The 14757-nt window shown below is 45.4% G+C and overlaps 1 protein-coding gene across 1 annotated transcript; it reads right to left on the reverse strand.

Annotated features, from left to right (window-relative positions):
• Window positions 1–12362: 12362 nt before the first annotated feature.
• On the reverse strand, window positions 12363–13666 carry LOC115383617 (scavenger receptor cysteine-rich type 1 protein M130-like; the record flags this gene model as incomplete). Its single annotated transcript, XM_030085749.1, has 4 exons — window positions 12363–12661; window positions 12746–13060; window positions 13437–13447; window positions 13578–13666. Coding segments are annotated over 4 exons (714 nt in total), but the record flags the coding sequence as incomplete, so codon positions are not given.
• Window positions 13667–14757: the final 1091 nt, after the last annotated feature.

Genomic DNA, 14757 nt, shown 5'->3' on the forward strand with positions numbered 1-14757 from the left:
TTCTGATGACACAGATATTATCTGTCCAGGGAGAATTTAGAGCAGCTCTCAGAGGAAATGAACTTAGAACTGAACACATTCAAAAAGTGTTTTGATTCAAACAAACTTTCAGTAAATTGCATGTTGTTTGGAAGTCATGAGGGGAATATAGTGACTCTAAAGTTCTGACAGAAGGTGTAGAAGTAGATAGAGTTCTAGAAATCAAGTTTCTGAGGGTGAAAATTAACAACAAGATCTGTTGGAAACCTCACATCAAACATGCTGAATCCAAAATGCCCACAAGTCTTTCAGTCCTCAGCAAAGCAGAATCCTTCCTGAACAGCCAAGCTCTCCAGATGAGATATTGCTCACTGATACTGCCGTACTGGAACGACTGCCTGGAAGTTTGGAGCAACAGCTCCAAATCCTCACTGCAGAAAAGAGCCATCAGGATGATCCATGAAGCAGCTTTCAGTACCACACTAATGTCTTCTTTCTAGTTTGTGGAGCTCTGAAACTCTCAGATGGAGAATTCCCAGCAGAGAGAGAAGCAGCAGTGAGCAGCAGAGTCCTACCTGAGCTCCACAGCAGCAGCAGCAGCAGCAGCTTCAGCTCCATGTTCAGGTCGACCACGTCTCTCTCTGTGTCTCATCATCAACTGTCCCCAACATTTATCAGCCATCAGGTGGAGCTGGAGGTGGAGCTTCCACACACACCCACGTCCTGTCTGCATGTTTTTCACCAGACGCTAAAGAGTCTTGTTGTCACAGACTCACATGGGAAACTTTTTCTGTCTGGATTCAAATGAAGCAGTTTTCATCCTGGCGTCCAATCTAACATCAGCTCTCATATTGGTGGATTTACACACCTGAGGTTTTGACTTTACATGTCTTGATTGCACTTTTACATCTGCTTTTTGGCTTCCATCACTTTCTGGAGGTTTTACATCGATTTATTATTTGCATCTGTTTGTCAGAGTTTTAATTCTTCATATTTGTCCAAGTTGAGAAAGTTTTATAAATATGTTGAACAAGAAGTCATTTCCTGAGAAACGAACTTGAATGATTAGATCTGATAGTAGGCTGTCATCATATGTCAGGATGTGGTCATGTTTCCATGACAGAATTGGAGATCTCCTCTCAGATTAAAGCAGTCCGATTCAATCAATCAATCAAACTTTATTTGTGAAGCACTTTCCATATTCACAAAAAACAGCACAAAGTGCTAAATAGTTAAATCTCTCATGAAAACCAAAAAAGCAAAACCGCACCATCTATCAGGGTCGTATGCGCACGCACGCACACACGCACGCACGCACGCACACACACAGTGTGTGTGTTTCATACTAAAGGAGCCATGGCATGGCACTGAGCGTCATGGGAAACACCACCAGTGGGGCCATCCATACCGGGAGAAGTCAAGGGTCAGGACTGCTGGGGTTCCGGCACCCGACCCCCACAACAAGGTGTGGAGCCCCCCAGGTCAGCCAGGACTGGAGGATCCGCGCACAGCAAACCCAACAGTGAACCGGATCCAACTCCCAGTGTGAAGGACCCCCCCTCAGGAAACACTGGAGCTAAACAACTAAAAGCTTCAAAGGATGTGACACAAAGGTTATGTAAAATAAGTAAAAGTACACAATAAGATTGAATAAAATCACATTAAAAAAAGAAAATAAGAGGAATAGAAAAGGTCAGTTTAAAGCCTGATTAAAAAGGTGTGTGTTTAACCTCCCTTTAATGATATCAGCAGTCTCTCTGATCACTCCTCACTCCACAGGAACATCAGGCACCATTTCCTTTTCACACATCCAACAATTGGGCCTTTGTTGACTTTGATCATTAGAGATCAAGACAAAATTCATCCTGTAGTGTGTTTCTGCATTAAGCTGTGAGCTTTTGGATCTTCCAGCTGTATAAAGTTATTACTTACTGATCCAGCCTGATTGAATTGAAATGCATTTGAGAACATAAAGAATGAAGAAACACAAACATGTTTAGGTGTTGTGATCATCAGTTTTATGCCTGCAGAAGACACATTGAGTCAAATCAGACTGTTTCAATGTGAGAGGATATCTCTAATTCTGTCATGGAAACAAAACCACATCCTGACGTGTGACAGCAGCCTCCTATCAGATCGAATCATACAAGTCCGTTTCTCAGGAAATCACTTATTGCTCAACATGATTGCAAAAGTTTTGCAACCTTGAAAAAATATAAAGAGTTAAAACTCCAAAAACATAAAACTCCAAGAAACGGATGCAAATGACAACAAATATGTTCCATTTAAGAGGGGAAGATACATGGAGGATGACTCAAGATTCTAGTCGCTGCCAGAAATGTGTGTAAAGATCTTTTTTTTCCCATAAGGAGAAACAACAATCCAAAGTCTCCAAAAACAAAAGGAGGAGTCCACCATGGACTCAGGTGTCAAATCCAGAAACTAGAAGCTGCTTCAGCAGAGGGCAGAGAAACAGGAATGAAGAACTTCCAGACAGCCTGGCAGGAGCTCAGCATGCAGCTCTCTCTGCTGACTGACTGAACGGGAACAGCATCGACTCACAGAGCAAGAAGACAAGATGATCCCACAACCTGAACAGACAGAAGCCCCTCATAAACCCAGAGCACCAGGCAACCACAATGACTAATGAGACACAGGTGAAGCACATCAGGATGGAGAATAGCAATCAGACATGAGAAGGGGAAGCAGCAGAGCCTGAAATGAGAGACAGCTGGCCTGTTTCCTCCTCCCCTGCTCTACTCTACATCCGTGTGGACCATGTTATAGTTGATTGGCCAATAGGCGAGGTGCTGACCCCAAGACTCGCATATTGACACAGACATACAGAGATAAATAAATAGCAATAAAATCCAAGATTGGAAAAAATGAAGATAAAAATGTGACAGTGAATAAAAACGTGTCAATAAATGAATAAAATGTCCGATGAGAAAATACAGACACACCTAATTTGGAGAAAAGAAAATGTAAAAGTAAAACAAGTTCAGATGTTGTTCTGCTGGAAACAGGTGATCCAGATGTGATGCAGCTGTGACCTGGAACGGTTTCGAAAAATTCTCAGAAACAGTTTTACTGTCACTGTGGCGCCATTTCACAAACTCCCATGTTTCAGTGTTTTAGTCTGGAATTCAAGAGGAGTTAAAAACACCTTCAAACACAGTTTGTTCTCCTCGTAGAACACCTGTCAATGTCTTTCTTCGTGAGCTTGCTGCTTTTCAACTTTAAATTACAGAATATTTGACATTGTCTCCACTATTAACGAGAGACTAAAGAATCTTCTGGAGAGTGGCGTCATAACATCTGCTCCTCATTCATCATGAGTAGTACAATTGTTTTCAGATCATCCATAACATCATCTTCCCCTTCATGCTGCAAACGTTCACTGAAATACCAGTTTGCACCATAGTCACTCAAAGACGCCGCTCACACCTGAATTTCACAGAATGCCCCTTTAGAGAAATGCTTCATGAGACTTACAAATACTTTTTATTTGCATCTTCCACCGAAATTCTTTAATTTATTGTAATTAAATTAATTTGTTTTCTCCTTTTATTTTCTTTCGAACAATGACAAAATATTCAGATGAATTAAATTAAGTGTACTCACGGTCCGTTACATTCTGTAAATAGTTTGGGTGGAAATTGGAAGAACCATGTGAAGAACAGGCATTGGCTCTGGGCTGGAGGGCGGTATTTACTGACGGAACCGGACAACTGACAACAGGGAGCATCCATAACGTTTTGACTTTTTCAGCATGATGAGCAATGTCAATGAGCCATTCTTTAAAATGTATTCAGATCATTAAATCATGTTTTATATTTTGATTAGTTATTGATTAATCTGTTCTCAAGGGAGGAGCGACATCACCAGGGAGGCATCTGTTTAGGAAGCCTCCTGACGCCTCCCTGGGGAGGTGTTGTGGGCATGTCGTGCTGGGAGGAGGCCCCGGGGAAGACCGCATGCTGGAGAGACTATGTCTCTCGGCTGGCCTGGGAACACCTCTGGATCCCCCAGGAAGAGCTGGAGGAAGAGTCTGGGGACAGGGAAGTCTGGGCATCCCTGCTTAGACTGCTGCCACCAATTTGGCCCGCAGGCCTTACGTTTGACACCCCTGGCACAGAGTCAGCATAGAGCTGTCCATGGTGCTGAAGTGTCAACTTCAAACACTTGAGTTAAATCAACACAAGCTATCCACATGAAATAAACCTGTGTGTTTTGTGTTGATAAAATTTGGTAAAAACATGTTTTGGTGAAGTAATTTGATGTTTTTGAACATTACATTCCTTCACAGTTTTATTATTTTATTGTTACACTATTCAATGTCTTTTATTTTAAGATTCTTTGATCACTTCATGCTACGTTATTTTAGTTACCTGCTGGTATAAAACTGGCCCCATCCATTTTAAACATAATAGAATAACAGCACAATGTTCTGACGGCACTCACTCTCGCTTGAAGTGAACTTTAAATGTTTTCTTAACTGGGTAACAGTAGCTCAGTTGGTAGAGCAGGTTGTCGTATAACCGGAAGGTTGGCCGCTCCCGCAGGCGTAAAACTGTCGTTGTGTGCTTGGGCAAGACACTTCACCCACCTTACCTAGCATGAAAGTTGTGAGCGTGAATGGTTGGTGGTGGTCGGAGGGGCCGATGTCGCAGATTGGCAGCCTTGCTTCTGTCAGTCTGCCCCAGGGCAGCTGTGGCTACAACAGTAGCTTACCACCACCCAGTATGGTGTGAATGAATAATGCAATGCAATGTAAAGCGTCTTTGATTGTCCTGAAAAGTGCTATATAAAACCAATGCATTATTAACTGGAACTGAAAACCTCATGTGTTCAACAGCAGTGTGCTCTTCTGACTGCAGAAGTTTGTCTTCTGGTTTTGGGCTTTTCTCCTGAGTTGACTAGGATCCAACTCCATGATCTGCTTTTGAAACACTCCAGTGTGCAAAGGAGCCGTGAGGGGGAACTCGTGCTCAATGAGTAAAGTCTCGTCCATGCTTTCCATGGCCACGTGTCTGCTCAGTCCACATGATGTAAAAATGGTCTTTAACCTCCAGTTAGCTAGTTAGGACCCTGGTCAGCTGGTGGAAGGCAGCTGTGGTTACCACTATGGCACCATCACATTCATTGCTTCATATAGGTTTCAGTATCACTCTATATTATTGCTGATGTTCCACAGGTGAAGACACTTGGGATACTAATGGTGGTACAGTGGTAAGCATTACATCGTTCTAAGCAGTGTACCTGGGTTTGATTACCAACCATCAAAGAGGTATGGCTTTCCTCTGCAAGTTAAAATGTTGGTTCTTTCAAATCTTTATTCAAAGGATCAATGTCTTCATCTCAAAATGTCCACGTAGAGACCAGTGGACCAGTGTCCCAGACCCTTCCACCAATACCCACCTACAGCAACCAGACACACAACACAATCCAAACTTTGGTGAACGGTGAAGATCTGCTTCTCAGAAGTTTACTTCACTGACTTTATGAGCTGATTCACTTAAACGACAAATCCAGCCATTTAAAAGACAGGGACTGCAGCTCAGTGGTAGAGCACATGTGTTGCATCTGTGAGGTCCTGGGACCAATCCCCAGCATCTCCAAGCTTTCTGTCAGTCTATCACTGTAAAACATCAGCAGAGGAACTCAGTCCAGCTCAGAATCAGTTCTTCCAGCTTTCAGTTCAGAGGTCAACAAAACAACAAAAACATTCATCTCGACACCGGGCTGTCCTGGAGGAGTGGCGTGAGCAGACCATGATGAAATATTGGTGAAACTAATGAGTTTTTGGATGATTAAAGCCGTTTAAGGAGCGGTGTTACCGATGCCCCATCTGTTAGACATATACAGATGTCCGCCACTCGATTTTGGATCTAAGTTTCTCCCGAAGCCCTGTTCTGATCAGAGAAGCCTTCTGGGTAAGTACATTTTTCTACTTCATTCTATAAACAATGTGAAAGCTGTTTAAACCGTACTTTTCCTTTAAACGTGGCTCATTCAGTTCTCAATACACACAATGGAAATTACAGTGAGGTTTCTCTGACAAAAAGAAATCATCATGTGGTCATGAGAGATCAGCCAGGGGTGTCAAACTGAATTCCTGAAGGGCCGGCATCCTGCATGTTTCAGATGTTTCTAGTTTTTAGGTGAACAAAGCCCAATCAGGAGCCCCTCACTGCAATCAGCTGTGCTACAACTGGGGGAGACCTGGAACATGCAGGATTCTGGGCCCACAGGTCTGGAGTTCAACATGTGGTCACTCTGTGGGATCAGTCGTGTGCCGCAATTCTGGTTGTACTGGAGGCTTACCTCTCAGGGGCGACGAAACGTTTCTCACTTCTGAAGAAGAAACCTTATTCCAAGTACCTTCTTTGGTCTCACTCAGAGAAATAACGTCACTCCACTGGAGCTTTTAAATTTTCATGAGACTTTTATTCACTCAAAGGTTATAAGTCAACACTGAAAGTTAAAATACCAAAAAATGAAGAAATAAAAGAGAAGTGATTTTGCTTTGGTTCTAAAATGTCTGAAATTTCAGGCATATATTATTTTAATACGTTCAATTTAGGAGAGTGGTTTTTAGATTTTGCCGCTCATAATAATCTGTTTTTAGTCTCAATTTGGTATCTGACTGACATCAACTTAGGAGGTGAACTCTCTCTCCAGATTTCAGAAAACCTTCAAAGATCTTTTCTCTGCCTATGCAGAAAGGAAAAATTGACAGCGTATCACACAAGAGCTCCAGCGGGGGAGGGAGGGAGAGGGGGTCTCTGAGCAAGAGAGGGCACACCACCAAAACAGCTTCTACCTGTTTCGATACCAAGGAAACCAACTGCAGCCTCAGTTCTGAAGAAAAAAAGAAACATGCGCGCAGGGCACGTGAGTTCTTCACGCCCAGATCCAACCACTCAGGACGGAATACAAACTGGTCAGGTTCATACATAGGTACATACAGTTCAACACCTTGTTCAAACCACATTCTGCCTCACCTTTGTGCAGAAAAAGCAACTTTTTGCAAAAGCTGATAAATGGGATTACAATCACAAAAATATCTTATCAGTTAAACACAGCCAGCATGAGCGGAAACACATGATAACACATGATTAAATGAGCATCCATGATATTACTTACAAACATCAATGAGAAAGGAGTAAAATGGGAGAAAAAAAAAGGACATCCACCGTGGCCCAGTGTACGACAAAACAACACGGTCCACAAAAGGAAAAGGAACCTTGTTCCACTGTGTGAGGGAACATGATGAGATTCATCATTTTTGGAAAAAGCTCATAAAAAACATCTCATCTTCCAGAGTAGGATGGTTCAGAGGACCGACTTCATCCCTCCACTGCACTCAGCTCAGCGTCCGCCCGGTCTGCCGGTCTGCCCCCTGCTGGCCTGCAGAGACATGACGACACACAGGAGTGACGGAGAGTTTGGCTCCACCCAGAGCTTCAGAGCATCAGCAGAGCAGTGAACAGTACCTTATAGTACAGCCACAGAGCAGCCTGCAGCAGCAGGAGAGACAGCGGCAGGACCACCCATCTGACGATCACAGCTGTTGGATCTGAACACACAGAGAGAAATCAGCCATCTGTCTGAGGACTGCTGGTAGTGAGACCATCAAGAGTCCATCCATCTTGGCTCCCTCTTGGTCTGGATCAGGTCTGGGTGGCGCGACAGAGACCAAACCCCTCCAGACATGTCTGTCCTTTCCATCGTCCTCCAGCTCTTCTGGTTGGACTCCAAGTCTCTCAGACCAAACCAGAGAGTCCTGGATCCACCTCGGGGCCTCCTCCCAGTGGGACCAGCCTGCTAAACCTCAAAAGGGGACAACCAGGGGACATCCTGACCAGATGATCCTCCTCATCCGGCTCCTGTCTGTAAACAGAGAGCTTTGCTTTCCAGCTCAGCTCCTCTTCACCACAACAGTCCAGTGCAGTGACTGAATGACTGCAGCCATCTGTCTGGATCTGTGGACCATCTCTCCATCACTGCTGCATCCCTCCTGAGGAGGATCCTGAGATACTTAAACTCCTCCACCTGGGGAAGGTTGCCCCCTGGGCCCACCTGGAGAGGACATATGATGGCCTCCATGTCCACACAATGCCCTGCACCTGAACATGAAGACCTCCACCCCTACACAGTTACCTCCACCTTCCCAGACAAAAATGATCTGAAACGACACTGTAAAACTGACACATTTTCTCTTGAAGCGTCGTGTAAAGGAAGAATCAGTCTCTTCTTACCGAACACAGACAGAGACAGCAGGTGGCTCTCTGATGAGAAGTTGTGTCCAAAAACATGGAGGTGATAAACGCAGCTGTAGTTCCCCCTGTGGGCTGGCTCTGCGGCAGGAAACAGGAAGTGTGCAGAGTGATTGACAGCCAGCTGGGTGGAGTTGTAGGAGGTGTTGGAGGAGGAAAAGGTGAGCTGGAAGGAGCCTCCTGGGTACTGTGGCTGGATGGAGCAGCTGATGGCGAAGGTGGAGCCCCAGATCACCTGGAGCCCCTGCTGCTGGGCCTCAGAGACCCCGAGGATGGAGGAGGAGGAGGAGGACACAGAGATGACTGGATGAAGCAGCAGGTCTGGAGAACACACACACATGCACCCGCACACACACATCATTCACAGAATGTTAACTTTGACTGTGCTGAGTGAGGAAGACATCACTGATGAACTTACCTGAGCAGGTGAGATTATTGCTGGTGTTGTGTTCATAGAAAAATGAACACTTCATGAAATTAGATCCAGACTGAAAGCAGTCCTCTGCGATCATCACTGTAAGTGTGTCGTTGGCTGAATATGTCTCATCTGCAGAGACGGCAGAGCCGCAGTGAAGATGTGAACAAAAAAAAGCTGCTTTCTCCAAAGACCACTTATGGATATCTGTTGGTCTCCAAACTCCAGAGCTTCTGATCTGCAGAGAACCTGCACAGCGACTGTTTTCTCCCACCAACCTGAACTCATCGCCCCCTGAACCCAGATTAGAGAGAGAAGAGTGAGAGGATGGAGTGTGAGGAGAAGAGGCGTGGAAGCTGCAGCTCCTCTTCTACCTGAGCAGGTGAGTCCAGCAGCTTTACCAGGTGAGCAGCTGCTTCTCGCTGAGCCTGAGCTTCTACAGTCCAGCAGAGCAGACTCATGGCCTCCACACTGGGATTCTGGGCTCCACCTGGGAGTCTGCACGTCTCCATAGAGCGCCCCCTGCAGGACTGAAGGAGCCCCGCAACCCAGCTCCCGACACACCACCTGTGCATCCTGCAGGTCCAGGTCTGCTTCACACACTGAGGACCAGGTCTGGTCAGACAGGTTCGTCTTCACCTGCAGTCTGCCTGAACAACGGCTGGATCCATTCAGCAGCCACACCGTGTCTGAACACCAGGGTTGGGGAGAAACAAATCACATGTAACAGAGTTTTTTAATTAGGATACAAAAGAAATGTAACTGTAATACTTTACATTAAAAAAATATGTAATCTGGTTTCATGTATATCTGATAAAAACATGTATTACTTACCAGGATTGCACTTATTCCAGACATACTAATATTCCAGACACGTGAGCTGTCCACAGACTTTGCAGCACAAACCATGAAACTACCATCGACATATAAAGAGTAAACGCCATTGATGTATAACAAGCAGTGATGGGAGTAACTGTGTTAGTTTGTCTCTACTGGTTTGGCTCATTTCTTGAAACACAAATGACCTTTTCAAAATCATTTGGCAAAACAGTTTTACAGTTCAGCAAGCACAACACCAGATTAATGTTGTGTTTCCTGTTTGGAATTTTGTCTCTCAAGTTTTCATTTATTTAATTAATCTATTTAGTTTTATAATAAATAAATTAACATGCAGCTTAAAGTTCCATTAAGAGGAGATCCAGATTCTCTGACATAAACAAATTTTTTCTAAAGTAATGCAACAGTTAGTTTGCCTTGTAACTAGTTTTTTTTTTTTTTAAATTATAACTAAGTTACTTTGTTGAAGGAGTAACTAGTAACTACATCTAATTATTTTCTAGAAATAACTTTCCCAGCACTGATAAAGAGGAGACTCTTATTACATGCTGCATTTGAGCTGACTGTTCTTCGTTGCGCCCACCAGGGGGCGCAGGAAACCAAAGGAGCCCCAGTAGCAACTGTATGAAGACCAGCCTGATTCCAGCTGATCAGGCACCTGTAAGGTTCACATCTATGGAGCACAGCTGCTCCTTCAGGGACTACTTCCTGGACACTTGTCCACATTGACCACAGCAACAACCGCTGTTGGTTTAACTGAGGCTGAGCACAGAGTTCAGCAGGTAATCAGAATAGTGAGAGTATTTTGTGTTTGTGGTGAGTGAGAGTTGTCAGTGCACTGAGTGGATGACACACTGTATTTGTCCTTATCTTTTTTTTGGTTGCTGGTCTAAAACTAAAAGTGTTCTGGTAAATAACTTGTTTTCTATTTCAGTAGTGAGAGTAGCTTAGTGGTTAGAGGTCAAACAGAGGAAACTGCAGAAACTCAGTTCAATTCCAGCAGCTGTGATATTTTTCTCCTCAGATCTTTTTGGATTTGAGTTTTTTTTTCGGACAAAATGATTTTGTTGGAGACCAGTCAGCTGATCTCTGGTTGAGTAACAAACTGAAACAGCAGGAAATTAATCTGCTGTTAAACCAGGAAGGAAAGACAGATTTTTTTGTAAGTCAACAAAACAAACCTGAGCAGATGAGTTTCAGGTTGTAAGAGGAGCTCCATGATGCCACACAGTTCCACAGATCAGATTGAGATTGAAGATATTCTGGGGGGATCATCCACATAAATTGCCTTGACACAACAACTGGTTGTACAGAAACAGCAGAGCCACAGTTCAGATGTTCACAGATGAGAGCTGCTGCCCTCATGGAGAAGCCATCATTCGCCACAGGTCTCTGATCACCAAGATATTTCAGCTCCAGACTTCCTGCACAGCGACTGTTTTCTCCCACCAACCTGAACTCATCGCCTGAACCCAGAGCAGAGAGAGAAGAGTGAGAGGATGGAGTGAGTGTGAAGAGAAGATGAGTGAATGCTGCATTTCCTCTTCTACCTGAGCAGGTGAGTCCAGCAGCTTTACCAGGTGAGCAGCTGCTTCTAGCTGAGCCTGAGCTTCTACAGTCCAGCAGAGCAGACTCATGGCCTCCACACTGGAACTCTGGGCTCCACCTGGGAGTCTGCACGTCTCCATAGAGCGCCCCCTGCAGGACTGAAGGAACCCCACAGCCCAGCTCCCGACACACCACCTGTGCATCCTGCAGGTCCAGGTCTGCTTCACACACTGAGGACCAGGTCTGGTCAGACGGGTTAGTCTTCACCTGCAGTCTGCCTGAACAACGACTGGGTCCATTCAGCAGCCGCACCGAGTCTGAACACAGGACAGTTGATCACTGCAGCCAAACACAAACACTGCAGCTACAACCTAAAAAAACATTGTACATTGTACCTACAACCAGAAACACTGTAGCTACACCGTCAAACACAGGAGAGAAGACAAGATCAGAACACACAAAACAAGTTTTCACAACAGTTTTTCCCTGTGACAGTGAAACTGATGACAACTGAGATGGAAAAATTATACACGCACACAGACACACACGCACACACACACACACACACACACACCCACAGACACATATGCACACACACATACAAATCCACCCACATATACATACAGACTCACACATACACACCTTCTCAACCCGCGAGCCCCTCACCCCCACAACCCCTTCGTCCCCAACCACCAGCCCACCCCACCCCCATTCCCCTTGCCATCCACCCAACTGCCCCCCCCTCACCACCACCATCACCACCCACCTCCCCCACCACCACAACCACCCACCCGATACCCTGGATTCTGGTGCAGCAACCAGACACCAGGGCGTGCACTGACCCAGGCCCGTAGCAGCACACCCGAGCCGACCGGCCCCCTCAGCTAGTCCAACCCCCCCACCCTCATGGAAAGGGACAGCCCCCAGGCACCAGGCCCAGGCCCTCCGGCCACACCCGCCCCAGGACACCCCTACCACCCGGACGCGGGCTGGCACCCACCGACCCAGGCCCCCCGGAGCCCCCGCCCCGCCACTGCCAGGGTTGTCCGGTTTTTGGAAGTGGATTCATGCACAGAAAATAAATGGGTCGCAGCACCCAAACGGAGGAAGTGTGACTCAGTGAATGACTCGCTGCGCGAACGCGCGTCCAAGACCATTCCCCCTCTCCACCCTCAGGAGCTCTAAGTGTACGAGCCCAGATAGGGAATTAGTACAGTTATTTTACCAAGTAATTAGTTAGCAGCAGAAAACAAATCTGCTGTAAAACCAGGAAGAAAATATTCTTTTTTTTTTTCTTAAAGTCAACAAATCATACCTGAGCAGGTGAGTTTCAGGGTGTCAGAGGAACTCCATGACCCCACACAGCTCCACAGATCAGAATGAGATTGAACACATTCTGGATGGATTCCCCACACAGATTGAACTGACACAACAGTTGATTCAAGAGAAACAGCACAGCCACAGTTCAGATGTTCACACATGAGAGCTGCTGTCTTCAGCATGAAAAAATAGTCCGCCACAGGTCTCTGGTCACCAAGATATTTCAGCTCCAGACTTCCTGCACAGCGACTGGCTCCTCCCACCAACCTGAACTCATCCCCTGAACCCAGAGCAGAGAGAGAAGAGTGAGAAGATGAAGTGAGTGTGAAGAGAAGAGGAGTGAAAGCTGCAGCTCCTCTTCTACCTGAGCAGGTGAGTCCAGCAGCTTTACCAGGTGAGCAGCTGCTTCTAGCTGAGCCTGAGCTTCTACAGTCCAGCAGAGCAGACTCATGGCCTCCACACTGGAACTCTGGGCTCCACGTGGGAGTCTGCACGTCTCCGTAGAGCGCCCCCTGCAAGACTGAAGGAGCACCGCAACCCAGCTCCCGACACACCACCTGTGCATCCTGCAGGTCCAGGTCTGCTTCACACACTGAGGACCAGCTCTGGTCAGATGGGTTAGTCTTCACCTGCAGTCTGCCTGAACAACGACTGGATCCATTCATCAGCCGCACCGAGTCTGAACACAGCACAGTAGGTCACCAAAGCCCAAAACAAACACAGCAGCTACAACCTCAAACACTGTACCTACACTCTTTTGTATCTATTCTTTATTTCACTCCTGTTGAGTGTCTTTAATTCTATTTTTGATAGGAATCTGTTAACTTGACTTCAACAGAAACTCCTCACATGAAAGCCTGTGTGCCTGAGCTGTTTTTTTATGTGAACAAATGGAAAATAAACACCTTGAATCTTTAATGACTGATCAATTCTAATGTCATGTTTCAGTAAAAGCTTTCGGTCTGAACTCACCACATCGAGAACATTTAGTTAATCAAACCACACTGGTCTTACCTGAGCACCTGAGATTAATGGAAAAGGCAGAATCAGAGGACCAGAAGCAATTCTTCAAATCTGACAGAGACTTCAAACATTTATATTCAAAACTCCACACAGATCTGCTTGATGACCCAGATGTTGGTTTCACTGAAACAGCAGAGCCACAGTCCAGATGTTCACAGACTGCAGTTGATAACTCCAGGATCCAGTAAAAGCTGTCCACTGGTCTCCATTCTCCGAGGTGTTTCAGCTCCACTTGACCTGAACAGCCAGAGCTTCCTCCCACCAACCTGAACTCAACATCAGCCTCTGAGCAAAGAGCACAAAGTAAGCAAGAACAAAGATTCACTTTCTGTCTTCATCTCTGAGGACTTTCTTTACCAGCTGGATGGTTTCTGTCTTCCAGATGGACTCCTATGGGGAAACAGAGAGAGAGGTCAGTATTCATCAGGTTTTAGTGAATCTCACTTCTGATCATGCAGCTTGAGTTCAGAGTCAACATTCCAGTGAAATATGTTTACTCTGAAGATGAGCTGAAAGTATGAAGAGTCCAGCTCAGGTCAAGAGCATCCATTCTGGGTCACAAGAGTTCAAAGGTCAATAATTAGATTTTTTTCTAAATGCAAATCTAACAAACTGAGTCTGACCTGAAGTCTTAAAGTGTGGGACAGAAAACTCCACATTATCAGTTTGGAATTGACACAGACGCTCCACTTTTAACACTTTTCAAGAGGAAACTCATCATTGTTGTGTTTGTGTTTGTTGTCGTCCATCTACTGAGCATGAGCAGAAGAACTGTCGACCCCGGCCGTGCTGTGCATGTGCAGCAGCAGAGTTTCCCCAGTCAACCAGGAGACGCCCCAAGCGTTTCCACAAAGTCTCCTTTTCTCTCCTCTACCAGGAGACAGAGCCCAGTGTTTTCACAAACTTCCACCAAGCCATTTCCTAATGTTTTCAGTGACTCCGAGCATCGTTGTCATGTAAACACAAAGCAACACAAGCTGCTGTCTGAAAGTCACCATGGATTCAGATCACAGAGATCCACATCACTGCATTAACAGAGTTCATGGAGAGAATCAGCAGCTCCACAGACACAAAGAATGAAGCAGTTCCAGAGTTCACTGACCCGAAAAAGCATTTGACACAATAAATCAAGAAATGTTCATCAATAAACTGCAGTTCTGCTAACAGGGGCGTGGCTTAATACTGGAGGAAAAGTTATTGAAACAACAGATAGTTTGTCAAAATGGAAGATTTTCAGTGTTCTTGTTTGGGCATTGCTTGTGGTGTCCACTAGGGGTCAGTATTAGGACCAAAACTCTTTACTCCAGACATGACAGTTGTTCTCAATCACTTTGGTTCATTCCTCACATCACT

This window comes from Salarias fasciatus (assembly GCF_902148845.1).
Source record: "Salarias fasciatus chromosome 23 unlocalized genomic scaffold, fSalaFa1.1 super_scaffold_20, whole genome shotgun sequence".
NCBI classification, from domain to species: domain Eukaryota; kingdom Metazoa; phylum Chordata; class Actinopteri; order Blenniiformes; family Blenniidae; genus Salarias; species Salarias fasciatus.